The sequence below is a fragment of the Gymnogyps californianus genome, chromosome 8, assembly GCF_018139145.2.
Source record: "Gymnogyps californianus isolate 813 chromosome 8, ASM1813914v2, whole genome shotgun sequence".
Classification (NCBI taxonomy): domain Eukaryota; kingdom Metazoa; phylum Chordata; class Aves; order Accipitriformes; family Cathartidae; genus Gymnogyps; species Gymnogyps californianus.
Genome location: NC_059478.1, coordinates 29,673,320 through 29,686,564, shown reverse-complemented (window position 1 = coordinate 29,686,564; position 13,245 = coordinate 29,673,320). Strand labels below are relative to the sequence as shown.

At 36.3% G+C, this 13,245-nt stretch overlaps 1 protein-coding gene across 5 annotated transcripts in view; it reads left to right on the top strand.

The window, feature by feature from the left end:
- TUT4 (terminal uridylyl transferase 4) overlaps positions 1 to 13,245 on the top strand; it is a 49,094-nt gene that overhangs the window by 26,718 nt on the left and 9,131 nt on the right. For all 5 annotated transcript variants that reach the window (XR_007766841.1, XM_050900525.1, XM_050900523.1 and 2 more), the window contains exons 13-25: positions 967 to 1,709; positions 2,244 to 2,394; positions 2,982 to 3,068; positions 4,506 to 4,609; positions 4,980 to 5,037; positions 5,132 to 5,235; positions 5,910 to 5,999; positions 7,842 to 7,955; positions 9,074 to 9,151; positions 9,543 to 9,720; positions 10,085 to 10,132; positions 10,227 to 10,309; positions 12,318 to 12,433. Coding sequence is in view for 4 of the 5 variants with exons in the window: in XM_050900525.1 (XP_050756482.1) it covers positions 967 to 1,709; positions 2,244 to 2,394; positions 2,982 to 3,068; positions 4,506 to 4,609; positions 4,980 to 5,037; positions 5,132 to 5,235; positions 5,910 to 5,999; positions 7,842 to 7,955; positions 9,074 to 9,151; positions 9,543 to 9,720; positions 10,085 to 10,132; positions 10,227 to 10,309; positions 12,318 to 12,433 (1,954 nt within the window). In the remaining variant the exon portion in view is untranslated. The remainder of the gene's footprint in view (positions 1 to 966; positions 1,710 to 2,243; positions 2,395 to 2,981; positions 3,069 to 4,505; positions 4,610 to 4,979; positions 5,038 to 5,131; positions 5,236 to 5,909; positions 6,000 to 7,841; positions 7,956 to 9,073; positions 9,152 to 9,542; positions 9,721 to 10,084; positions 10,133 to 10,226; positions 10,310 to 12,317; positions 12,434 to 13,245) is intronic.

Sequence of the window (13,245 nt, the reverse complement as noted above, 5' to 3'; positions counted from 1 at the left end):
AGTCAGTAAGGTACAAAAAGAGTAAGAAGGAAAGGTAAAAAGGAGAAGAACAAGCAATGAATTGTTGAGGCACATGTTGAGTAGTGGGTCTTGAGATCACTGCTGTGGTTTTAATTTCCTCTCCTAATTCTTTTCTCAAGCACTTTTAGCTAGAGAGTTTTATAACTAGAGTAGTGTTTATTCAGCATGTGGGAAACTAAAACCTGTAAGATGAAAGGGCAAATTATTGAGGAAGAAACAGGAAATAATTTCAAAAAACAGATTGCATTCTGGTTCTGATACCTGCTATTGTTCTTTTTGTGTTGTTTTTGTTTGTTTGTTTTATGTTTTTTTGTTTTTCATTTTTGCTTGTTTTTTTTTTTTTAATGTTAAATTTGTAACTGAAATGATGAAGTAACAGAATCTCAGTTTGATGCTATCTTCCCAGGCAAACTTATAGCAACTATGCCAGTGCTCTTTTTACTTGGAAAACATGTTTGATCTAGAAATCGCTAGGAAGGACTAAGAATGAAACCTGGTGAGATTGGTTCATATAATCCTTATAACCTTAATGTTACTGTTAGAGAAATTAATTTCTTAAGGGAAATGCAAATACTTCTTCAGTGAAGGAAAAAAGTTCAGGCAGGCCTACATTTATTTTGCCTTTGTATGTTTATTTTCATTTCTAGTTTAGAAATCGACCATAATATAATGGTACAACGTACCTGTGGTTTTCTTTTTAAATAACACCATTGAGAGTGGTTTATGATAGCCAGCCATTCATGGCCACACGTGTGTTGTGTTTTGTATGGAAGAAGTCCAAAAAACCTTGTGGGCCCTACGTTCTCTAAGTATATCTAAATACAATTCTGGACTATATTATAAGAACCTGTTTTTAGCTGCCATATCATAACTTAGGTATTTCAGCTGCTTTAGTGCAATGTAGAAATTAAAGATTACTAATGAAATTGTTCTTTTTCTTCCTAGATCCTTTTGCACTAAAGAGGAATGTTGCACGAAGTCTAAATAGCCAGATGGTATTTGAGTACATCCTGGAGCGATTTAGGACAGCATATAAATATTTTGCATGTCCACAAAGTAAAGATGGGATTAAATCCAAGCCAGATACCAAGAAAAAAGAAAAAGGGAAAATGAATAATAAGAAATCCACAAGATCTGAAGAGCCTGTAGCCAACTGTTGCCTTCCACAAGGGGAAAAAGTTGTAGATAAACAAAATATAGGAAGTGGATGTAACATACCAGAGAATGAACTTGAATGTAATGAAGTGGTAGAAGCTGTAGCCAAAAGATGTACTTCCAAGAACATAGACTCTTTGCTGCTTTCAACATTGGACTCTAGTTACGATGAAGACAAAGAAGAAGCTTTATCCCTTATTTCTAATGAATGCTGTGAATTAAAGCAAAAATCGCTTAAAGAGAGGGATGATTTAGAAATTTCAGTTTGTATGACTGAAGGTGAGCTAAGCCACCATTGTAACTGCAGTGAACATCAGCCCTATGACACAAATTCTAGTAATGAATTTTCTGATGCTGAAAGTAGACAGAGTTTGGTAACAGAGTCTTCTCAGAAGAATAAGTGCACTGGCACACCAGCTACCTCGCCCAACTGCAAAGCAATGGTGGAAGCTCATGATCTCAAAGATGAAGGCAGACTCTCTACAGAAGAAATGCATTATGTGTTTGATAAGTTTATTTTGACTTCAGGAAAGGTAAGCTGTGTATTTAAGCAGTGCTGGTCATGTATCAGTGGGCTGTTACTTTTAAATCACTAAAACTGAAGGTGGATGGATGACAGGATTCTCCCAGTGATTGTTTCAGTCTCTGTTATGAATAGTAGCTCTAGCCTTTTTAGGGTACCTGTTATTCAGGACTGGAAAACACCGAACCTGTACACCATTTGGACTAAATGGTGTCCCATCTTATGCAAAGCTTTCTGATTTCCATTAAAAAAAGAAAAAAAATCCTGGGTTTTGTTTCTTTGGTTGTTTTGTGTTTCTCCCCCCCCGCCTTCCTCTCCTACTTTCTTGTAGAATTTCCAGGTGCTCTTATGCACGGTGAGAACTAAATGCAGCCTGTTGAAAGGTGTTTTTCTGTTCTTTGTAGAGACTCTGTTGCTGTTATGTTATATAACATAACATTAACATAGTATATTAAATGTTCTTGATTGCATGACTTACATGGAAATGTTAGGTCTGTTGAACTATCTTAAAAGTAAAATTGCATTTATGCACTTCCCCCCCAAGCCACCAACTATAGTATGCAGCATCTGCAAACGGGATGGACATTCCAAAAATGACTGCCCAGAGGATTTCAAGAAAATTGATCTAAAACCACTACCACCAATGACAGACAGGTTTCGGGAAATACTTGATATAGTGTGTAAAAGATGTTTTGGTAAGTTGGAAAAGTGTTTGTACTCCACTGTAAACTGTGATGTGTAATCTGGAAAAAATAAAAACTGTAGGGTTAAATTACTTATTGCAGTAAATTCAGTGGGAAGAAGCTCTTCCAGGTACCCTAGGCTACAAATTGATTGATATTTTCATATAATCCATGGTTGTGATATCAAGTTCTTATAACAGATTTGAAAAACTAGTATTATACAGGATTTTTCACCGGGTTTGTAAAAAGTTACTAGTGTTCCCAGAAATTAGGCTCCAGGCAAAACTAGTTTTTGTGTTTGTCAAATTCTATGGCTTCTTTTGGAAAAAGCCCCTTTTGGGTGCTGTCATGGGTTAACCTTAGCTGGACACCAGGTGCCCACCAAGCCGCTCTGTGTTTGAATAACTGCAGAAAAATCAGACATCTGAAATAAAATCCTAGCAACTCTGATGGTATCATAAAAAAGCAAAACACATATTCAAAGAAAGTAAATGTAATGGGGAAAAAAAAAAGGTGTCCAATACTTTTAATTAGCTGAAAAAGATTTTTGAGGTAGCTGAATGTCACATCTGACTGTGTTTTAACTTGTTTTTACTTAGATGAATTATCCCCTCCTTTATCTGAGCAACAAAACAGAGAACAAATTCTGGCAAGTTTGGAAAGATTTATTCGAAAAGAGTATAATGGTATGTAACAGTAGGTAGTGATTCTTGATAATGCTTTCTTCATTCATGTTGCCCAGAGCATGAAGATGTAATTTGTCTCATTATTGCTCATTTTCCTCGCTTAAAGCAGTGGCATCTCTTTTCCCTCTGTATGTAAAGCTATCTTGCAGACTTCTAAACTGAACATCCCTCAATGCTATTCCTTGGAAATGTCCCTAGAGTGGAGGAAGAGCTGCAACAGTAATAATGCAGATACAGGACTATTGCAGTCAGGACAAAAAGAAAATTTGAATAGGCCCTGGCCAGTTGGGTTTAATGTTATCTGGGTCATGGGCCAAGTACTTCTGTTGCCTAGTCACCAGTGTTTAAGTATCTTAGAAATCTTAATGAGTTTGTTATCTTCACATACCTTTTTTAAAATAGGCAAGAGTATCTTACTACAGTGATGGAAGTGAAGGCACAGAGATGCAAAGTGATTTTTTTGTAGGTGTTGTAAAACAGTGCTAGAGCCAGGTACCAAACCCAGGTCGCCTGAATTCCAGTCCATTGCTTTACACAGAAGGCCATCCGTTCTGCTGTAGCTGGCTGGTGATCAAGGAACTGTGAATTGCACTTCCATCCACTGGCTGTGCCCTCCGCTTACTGGCAGCAGCTGAGGATTGAGACCTGTTACAGAACCTTGAAAGACTTAAGATTTCTGATTCTATTAAAGGTTAGGAAAAAGCTGTGAATAGGTGTTATATATATTTTCCTAGCATTGATTTCAGTTGAACAGATAAATGTATTCTTTTCAGTTAGGAAGAAATTGCTTCCTCCCAGTTATGTAATTTTGCTTTCCTTTACAAGAATGAAAATGCATGATAATACTGTGTTTCAAACAAAAATGTAAACAATTGGGAAAGAATGTTCCATAAAGTGTATTAATCTTATTGCTTATATCTTCTTGAACAGTATGTTATGGTTACAGAAACTTACTGATTGACCAAATTTACTTAGTCAGAGGAAAAATATGCAACCTAGATGAAGTATGAGTGGAACCAGAAATATTGCTTGGACTACCTTAAGAGTAGCTGTGTCTTATCTGTGGGATAAAGCTATACTGGTGACTGGGTTTGCACGTTATTTTGATTTATTTAAAACAGGAAAATGCAGTCATATACCACAAAACATTGCACCACATTTGGAGATGCCATTTAATGGTTATAGTAACTCTGTAACATGCCTCACTCATAAAAATTACACGGGCTTTGTCCTGCCTTACTTTCTATAAAGAATTTTTGAAATATTGTGCTTCCTCCTTTAGCAAAGGTGAAGTCTTAGAAGTGACATTGTAAGCTCTCTCTTAAAGCTCATTTTTTGTGGGCACCTGCACATCTCAGTTAAGCAATATTCCGTAGTAAGCACTTACCATTCAACTGTAAAAGAATTTATCTTTTTTTGGTCTACTCTTTTGATCAGACAAAGCCAGACTTTGCTTGTTTGGCTCTTCAAAGAATGGATTTGGATTTCGGGACAGTGATCTAGATATCTGCATGACATTGGAAGGCCATGAAAATGCAGAGGTAAGAGTTTTGAAATTGATAAAATTTACTACTTTAAATTCAAGAATTCTTTAAGGTTTTTTAATTCAGTTAAGATTTCTGTACACAGAAAAGGTAGGATTTTGCTAGGAGCACGTTGGCTTGTTGCGCTCTGCACAATTGAAGCAAGATATAGCCTATTTTACTTTTAGTGCCCTATAGACACACATTTAGTGTACTGTAGATGTCCACATAGAGAATACGAGTCACCAGTTCACGTAAATTCATGTGCTGGCTTACTGCTTACTTCTTTTTGTACATAGACTATGAAATATATATTTCATAGTAAATACGCCTGTTGGGATAGGATCCATGTTTTAACATCTGAAGCTGTGATATTTGTTTTTCCTAGAAATTAAACTGTAAAGAAATAATAGAAGGTTTGGCAAAAGTTCTTAAGAAGCATCCAGGTAGGTGTTTTAAAGTATTATTTGTTTTGTATTTACATTTACTATATATGTGGTTAATGGAAATGTTTTATGTACTAAAGTGTTGCTTCCCCAGGTTTGAGAAACATCTTGCCTATAACAACAGCCAAAGTGCCTATAGTAAAATTTGAACACAGACGAAGTGGCTTAGAAGGAGATATCAGTTTATACAATACACTGGTAAGCATCTGTTTGTGTTTGGTTTTGTGTTCAAAGAAAGCTTTTTAATTCATTGTAACTCAATCATTTGAGGGAATAATTTTGAAACCAGAACTAAAATGCTTTTGTGTGTTTGGTTTTTTTTTTTTCCCTACATTATTTAAATTCAGTGGCCCGCACCCTCAGCCCAACCCAAGTAGCTGTATAACCTGATGGCAGAGCAGCGTCATAGCGCATAAAGCATTTTTGTGAATGCTCCTGAAAAGCTGTTAGTGCTACATTCATCATGGCCTTTCTGCCATCATGAATAGTACATCTCATCCCAGCTTAAATCTAGGACAATGAAATTGCATGATTTCTTATGTAATGGGCTCACATTCACCTGTGAAGAAGATGCAATTTGTGGAATTTGTTCCAATGTGAGTCATCTTACGGACTTCTTTGCTGGTCTTTTCCAAGGTTCTTACTGTTGTTGCTGCATTAATACTGTCCTGATTACACTTTTCAGTTACGTTTGTGCAGGAAATGTTGCATGAATTTTACGGAATATTGTTGTGATTTTTTGCCCTCCAATTGTATTATTCATCTCCTGTGCTTGAACTGCAGACTATACTATAATTAACCATAAATTACGTTGAAACACCTGTTTGATTTTTTTTTTTTTTTTTTTTTTTTTTTGCCCCCCCTTTTCCCAGGCGCAGCATAACACAAGAATGCTGGCTACATATGCAGCTATTGATCCTAGAGTGCAATATCTGGGCTATACAATGAAAGTTTTTGCAAAGGTAATATAAAAAGAAGGTACTTATTTGTATAATACAGTGTTTTCTGATACAGCCACTGAGTTTACCTTTTGCTAATACCAACTGGAAAGGAGACAGTAGAATGCTATTAATATGACGTGCACTTTCTTAAGCTGACTATGCTGCATCTGATTGTGTGTGTCAGAATCAAATTCATTAGTCCTGGTATCTTCTGCTATCTGTTGAAAGATTTCTGTCTAAGAGGAAGCCAATGAAAGGAAAACTTTTTTTTTTTTTTTCAATTTCAAACCAGCTACAATGCAAAAGAAAAAAAACCCAAACACACACACACAACTGGAAAAAGTGGTAAGATGTATTGGCATGTGGCTCTGCGTGGGCTTCCCAAGTTTCCATATCTAGGACCAGCCCAGAGACTACTGCAGCTTTCTTCTGCCCTACTTGCCTTGCTTTACTTACTGTAAAAGCCAGGAGTAGGTATGGGTCGATGAATGAATGCATAAGTCTCTACTTGCTGTGCCTAGGACATAGACTTGAGTTTAAGAGTTTGGAAATACCAAATACCAAATCTCCTGCATCTTTTTTTCATATGATGTTCTAACAAAGTGTTATACTATACAGCCTTTGATAATTGAAACATGATGTTTCTTTTTATTCAAGCTGCACTATTAAATACAGTCCCCAAACACATCCAAAGAAAGCTTAGTGAAACAGGGGCAAATAAAGAACGGGTTATAGAGAGTGTATCATGCTACCAGACATTAATGTAATAAAATGCATCAAGATCAGTAAAATAACTTTGTTTCAGAATGGAATGGACATGTTCATTACACTGTCACGAAGACTAGTAATGATTTTTTTTGTGTGTGTGGTCACAGTAGTGCACAATATTGCCATGTCTCTTCTGAGTCCAGATTAAAAATGCCTCGTATTTATAATAATGAATCTTACCTTTTTTTGTACTATTGCATACTATTATATACATTCTAAAAATCTTACCGTAAAGACCAAGTTTCCAAGTTGTGGAACATACACTCTTGAGTGTATATGAATGGAGGTGACTTCGTAGCTATACAAATACTCTGTGTTTAAGCAAAATGCTTCCTCCTCTGTTTGCATTGGCAGAAAAACCAAGAACAGCTGTCACTGCTGCTAATGCAAAAGTAATTTGTGAATCCCTGTTTTTTCCAGACCTAGAGGTTAAAAATGTGTTGTTTGTTGTGACACCTGCTTGAAGCAAAGGGTAGCTTAGAAGCAGGTGCTGTAGAAAGGTTATACTGTGATAAGATTTTCAAGCATAGTAAGGTAATTCACTGATGTTTGTTTTACGCTGTGTTGTGCAGGCTGGACCATGGTTTAATTAGGTATGTGTATGTATGCTAGCAAAATGCCAGGTATTGCCTAAGTTGCCAGTACGACATGGAAATACTTGCCTATTAATTAATTATTAAAAAAAACGGGGGGGGAACCAAAACAATAAGGAATCATAGAAACAGCTCTAGTAACATGAGTTTAGGAAAATTAAATTTTACAGTATTGAAACCTGGACATCAGATGTGGAGGTTTGTTGGGATTTCTGTTTTGGGGGTTTTGATTTGTTTTATTCAATTTAGCACATTATAAACTAAAAAAAAAAAAAATTTTGGCTATGAGAAGCTTTTCTGTTAGTCAAATTATGCTGTGGATTTGCCAGATGGCACTTGACTCTAAGGACATTTATTTTTCAGGCTTCATAAAACAATTTTTAGTTATGAGATGAATGCATTTTCTGTTACTGGTGGGGTTTCTGTTTGCTCTCTGACATAGTTATTAGTCTTAAATAATAAAATGTAAATTCAGTATTTTGTTTAAAATGTATTTTTTCAGCGCTGCGATATTGGTGATGCATCCCGTGGTAGTCTGTCTTCGTATGCCTATATTCTTATGGTTTTGTACTTTCTACAGCAGAGAAATCCACCAGTTATTCCAGTTCTTCAGGAGGTAGGTTTTCAGAAAAAGAGGCTATAAAAACAGATGCACTGTTTCTTCAAGCCAAATAGGAGAAGTTTGGGCTTTTAGGATCAGGGGGATGAATGAAATATGGGGCCCTTCTGCATTAGCAGGTTTGTAACTCCCGCTTGGTTTTAGTGGGTAAAACTTACCAAGAAAATTACAACAAAATTGGGAATCTGTTGGACCTAAGTTCTGCTGTTATGTTTACTTTGGGATTTTGGTCTTATGATGATATTTATATGCTGAACAGTATAGAAAAAAAAATTGGCAGGTGGTATGGAGAGAAGGGAATTGTGATTATGAGACTGCGCCAGATGCTCTTGTGATGTGAGTCCAGCTCTTCCATCAGTTATTGTCAGAAGCATTATTTATTGCTTAACACCTTATCTGTAAGAGAAAAGTTTATTTTATGATTTGATGAGGGGGAAAAAAAAAGACAACTAATGCTTTGGTACAACTTTAAAGATACTATTTTAAATGTGCCAGGAAACTTTGTTAAGAAAATAACATTCTGTATCTCCATTGCATGGGTGGGGAGAATATAATTAGTCAACTATCTACCTCTTCCTGGATATACTCTGGAACTCCCAAGCACGTCTGAAAATTATCCCTTTCTGACTTTTTTGTTGTCTGTGTGCAAGAGGAAAATTGGCTTAAGCACTGCAGTTGAGACGCAGACTTTCTTGCTGATACTTTAGTAGTGGTTGCGGGTTGTTATTTTATTGCTACCCTGAGAGTGCATTTAAATAACAGTGGAATTTCCCCTTGGCTTTGCTAAAGTCAAAATGTAATAGGAGTCATATAAAGTCTCCTTAGAGATTTTGTGGGCAAGAGGGATGTCGGAATCTTGATGAGGTAATTCAGTCATGTTTTCTTAGTTGCAAAGAACAACTGAAAACAAAATATACAAATAATTTGAGAGAGGTATAGCAATAATGCAAATAGACTTTCAGACTTTTTACCAATGGGAAATTCTGTCTATATAAGAAGTAATTGTTAAAATTAAAGCATTTATATTTTTGTATTATTTCTTACCAGCAAAACTGCAAGTCTTTTATGGTGACTTTGAATTAGAGTGGTAACTGTATCCCTCTCTATTTCGGCAGATATTTGATGGAAAACAGATTCCACAAAGAATGGTGGATGGATGGAATGCCTTTTTCTTTGATGACATGGAAGAATTGGTAATATTCTAATTCCAGAAGAGTCACTAAAACTTAAAGCTTGTTTTTATGGGAAAGTAATAAAAGTAATTTCTAACAGTGTAATATATAAAAGAGTAGTTCAACTTCCATATCCATATTATTTTAACTTCCCAAATGAGTCCTGTTTTGCTGAAACGAGCTTTTTCTTGGTTTATTTTAAATCATTTCTAAATAACATAAATCAGGAAAAATACTTCTTACTCTTAATAAACAGTCCAAGGTTGAGGTAGTGTTAACTGTAGTGATTTAACCTTACTTTAACCAAGTGTAACTGTTCATGGTAGACAAACTCGTTGGAGAGGTAGTTCAGGAGGAGGAGAAGTACTTCAGTAACTGTAGCTGAATAAATTGTGTCTTCAATTGCATGCAGAAGAAGCGTCTGCCTTCTCTTGGAAAGAACACTGAATCACTTGGAGAACTCTGGCTAGGGTTGCTGCGATTCTACACTGAAGAATTTGACTTCAAGGAATATGTGATCAGCATCCGGCAGAAGAAGCTGTTAACTACGTTTGAGAAACAGTGGACATCCAAATGTATTGCCATTGAAGGTACTTATCTGCTGAATTTTTGTTCCGTTAATGAGGGATTGATGAACGCTGTTGCTTGAGGATTTGTTCTCCTTGTTGCACAGGATCTTTATGTGAGGAAACTAGCATCAATATTTAAAAAAAGCATTGTTTGCAAGTCCTACAGCTTACAAAATGAGATTAGACTCCTGACTTTTAGTGTACGTCAGTAAATTGCTCTTACTTTGTTATGGTTAGGCACATATTTTTAAAACACTCAGCATTGCTTTGCTGTCATCTACCCTGTGAGCACATTTAAAATGGAATTCTCTGTGTTAAAATAAAAAAAAATTGTTGCAGCATATTTTTTCCAACTCTGATTTGGTTTTCTCCCTTCTTTACGCAGATCCTTTTGACTTGAATCATAATCTCGGTGCTGGAGTCTCTAGGAAAAGTAAGCTATTAATGTCTACTAGTGATTAATGTTCACTACTTTCTAAAGTGTTGTGCCTTTTCTGTTTTCCAATAACTTTGTCTTTCTTCAATAGTGACCAATTTCATAATGAAGGCATTTATCAATGGGAGAAAATTATTTGGTACCCCATTCTACCCAGCTGTTGGAAGAGAAGCTGTAAGTTTTCATAGTTTTTAGTATGTTTTTTACTTTTCTTCATCCACTGAATTTGTCCAAAGCAAATCTCTTGTATGTATTTATCAATTTGGTATGCACAATATATGTAATTGTACATCATCTGCATAAAATGTACAGCTTAGTATTGGGCTCCTGCAATATAAAATTCACAGGAGTAGTTGGATGGGTGATGGGTATTTTTCGCAGGTTTGGGGAAAGTAAGCTTATTTTGGGTTTTGGTTTTGTTTTTTAGAAAACTTTTCATTGTGAGACATTAAGTATTGCAGAAAGCTGCAATATCAGCTATAAAACCCAGAAACAGCTTTAGGAACTTCACTAGCTATTCATGTAGCTAAATAAAACAGACTGAGGAGGTGTTATATTCTACTTATTTTTCCAGTTGGTGGGGAAAATAAGGATTGTTGCTTAAGGAAGGAAAAGGACCGTGATCAACTCCCCCCCCCCCCCCCCCCCCCCCCCTTTTTTTTTTTTTAAATCAGCTGACCTTCAAAATTTGCATAGTGAGTCAGGGTCAGGAATGTGTTCATGCAACATCATATTAGAGAAAGTACTCCTCTGTGCTACAGGGTCCAGTCATCGATGCGTAATAGAGAATTATTTTTTTTTATATGAGCAAATAAATCAGCTGGAATTAATATTTTTAACATCTATTTAGAAAGGTGTTTTCTAAGAGAGTTCAGAGGACTGTTCTCCCAGTGGCTTTCTACAGGGTTTGTGTTTCTAAGGGATTTTGAAAATGTCTTGAAAGCTTTTATTTACCCTCATCCTTCCCTATCTTCTCTTTTCCATTTGCTTACTTCATCTGTATTTTTTCTGAGTTTGTATTAAATGTTCTTTGATGCAGTGACTGTGTTCTGTTTTGTGCTGTGCCTAATAAAATAGGATCTGTTTTTACTGGGGCGTTTGAGTACTACTGTGATACAAATAATAATGAATTACAGTGTGGATGTAGTTACCTGTAACTGACAAATATGTGAGCGTATGTAATAAATATTACTGCTAACTAGTTGGGTTTTTTAAATTGTTTGCATACCTGTTCAACACAAGGCTATAGGGCTTCTGAAAAGCATTTACTGTGTGTTTGTGTATGGGGTCATTTGTGGTGTTCTGCCTCATTTCAGATTTTCACCGAACGTTTTAGGTAAGGATAAAAGGCAAGACAGAAAGCAGCCTTAGCATGCAAATGAGCTGTCTCTTATGTGAAGGAAATAATGCCAGTAGTGTTACATAGCATTTTATTTCTCCAAAGTGCCCAACAAAGAAGGAGTTCTCGATCTCCTTCCTAAGCCAGTGCCCTGTATTGCAGCTTAGTGGTACAGAGAGGAAACTGTAGCAAAAAGGTTCAGTAAATTACCTGTCTACAGTAGGACTTTGTTCCTGAATTGGGGATAGGACATTTCTATTTGTACCTCTATTTCAGTCTTTCAGGCAAGATAGTACTTTCACAATGTTTATGTTGCTCAGAGGCTGTAAACTGTGGCCTTTGCGCTGACACACATCAGAACTGCAGCTGTCCTTAGCAAATTCCAGGGGAGGGGAGGGATATAGGTCAGTGTGCAGGTGCTCCATCTGTTTCCCACCTGAGCTTTGTTCTGTCTAGGGGGGATATAATCATGTCATTTGGGAAGGGACGTAGGCTGTTTCGGAAAGCATACAAGCAGTGACTCAGATACCAAAATAGATCATATGCAAAAAATTGCCCTCTGAAGAGCCTTTGGGGAAGCGGAAGGTAGGCAGCGGGCTGGAGCCTGGATAAGCTGTTCTGCAAATTCAGCCTCTGGCCCTAAGACTAAATACCCCTTTTTAGCCCAAACTGGTCCACATCTCTGAAAAAGCTGCCATTATCTAGGGGAAGAAAAGGACTAGGTATAATCTAAGAAGTAGTAAACTTTAGGGAACAATAGGAGATGAAAGCTGTCCATTTTGCTTTCATTTCTCAGTCTTGTGAATGGTTTATATATTGTATCTGTCTGATGTGTTTTGATAGGAATACTTTTTTGACTCAAAAGTGCTGACAGATGGGGAATTGGCACCCAATGACAGATGTTGTCGTGTCTGTGGAAAAATTGGTCACTACATGAAAGATTGTCCAAAGAGGAGGAGGTACGTAATATACAAAGCTAACGTAAAATCTTTGAGATTAGATTGGGAGAGATTTGGATATTTGAAATTTGAATGGAAATGAAGAATATGCTGAATTGCAGAGAAAATCAAATCTTCATATCTGATCCTCAACTTCCCATCCTATTTTTGCTTTTCTTAAGACTATTTCTGGTCATCTCTTTAAATCTTAGAGTGTTTATGCAAGCACACACAGAGTAAAATCAACAGTCTATAATATGTTAATACTTTTGCTTCATGATCTATCTAGTTACAGCTTACCTTAAAATTTAGATCACTAAATTATCTTTTTATAGTGTAAACGTTCAGATGGAGACCATATTACCTGTCTACACAATATGTAATGTATTAAAATGGATTTCCTGTAGTGATCCTGTTCGGAAGACAGTGTTGAATTTGAATTGTTCTATAGATCTGATAACGTACCTCCGCAAGGCAGGTAAAAGTTCATTTATTAAAATCTAGGAGTAGTTAAAATGTACATATTTAAGGTGCATTTCTGTAATGTCATAATAGTGCCAGTCACTTAGTGATCTTGCACTTGTACATTAATTGCACTTAGAAGTTTGAGATTCAGTACTCTGCAAAAGGAGTCCCTAGTACACGCAGGTCAATGTCTCCAAAGAGAGTTTAGCAGGAATTGACAGAGAATGTGCACTCCTCGCATTTTTACATCTTTGGATTTTTAACAACCCATTCAGCGTAGGTTGTCTGACTCCTCCTAAAACCTGTTGAAGCCCTTACAATGCAGATTAAAGTCTGGGCTTTTTCATTTACTCTTTATGTTCAGTTGT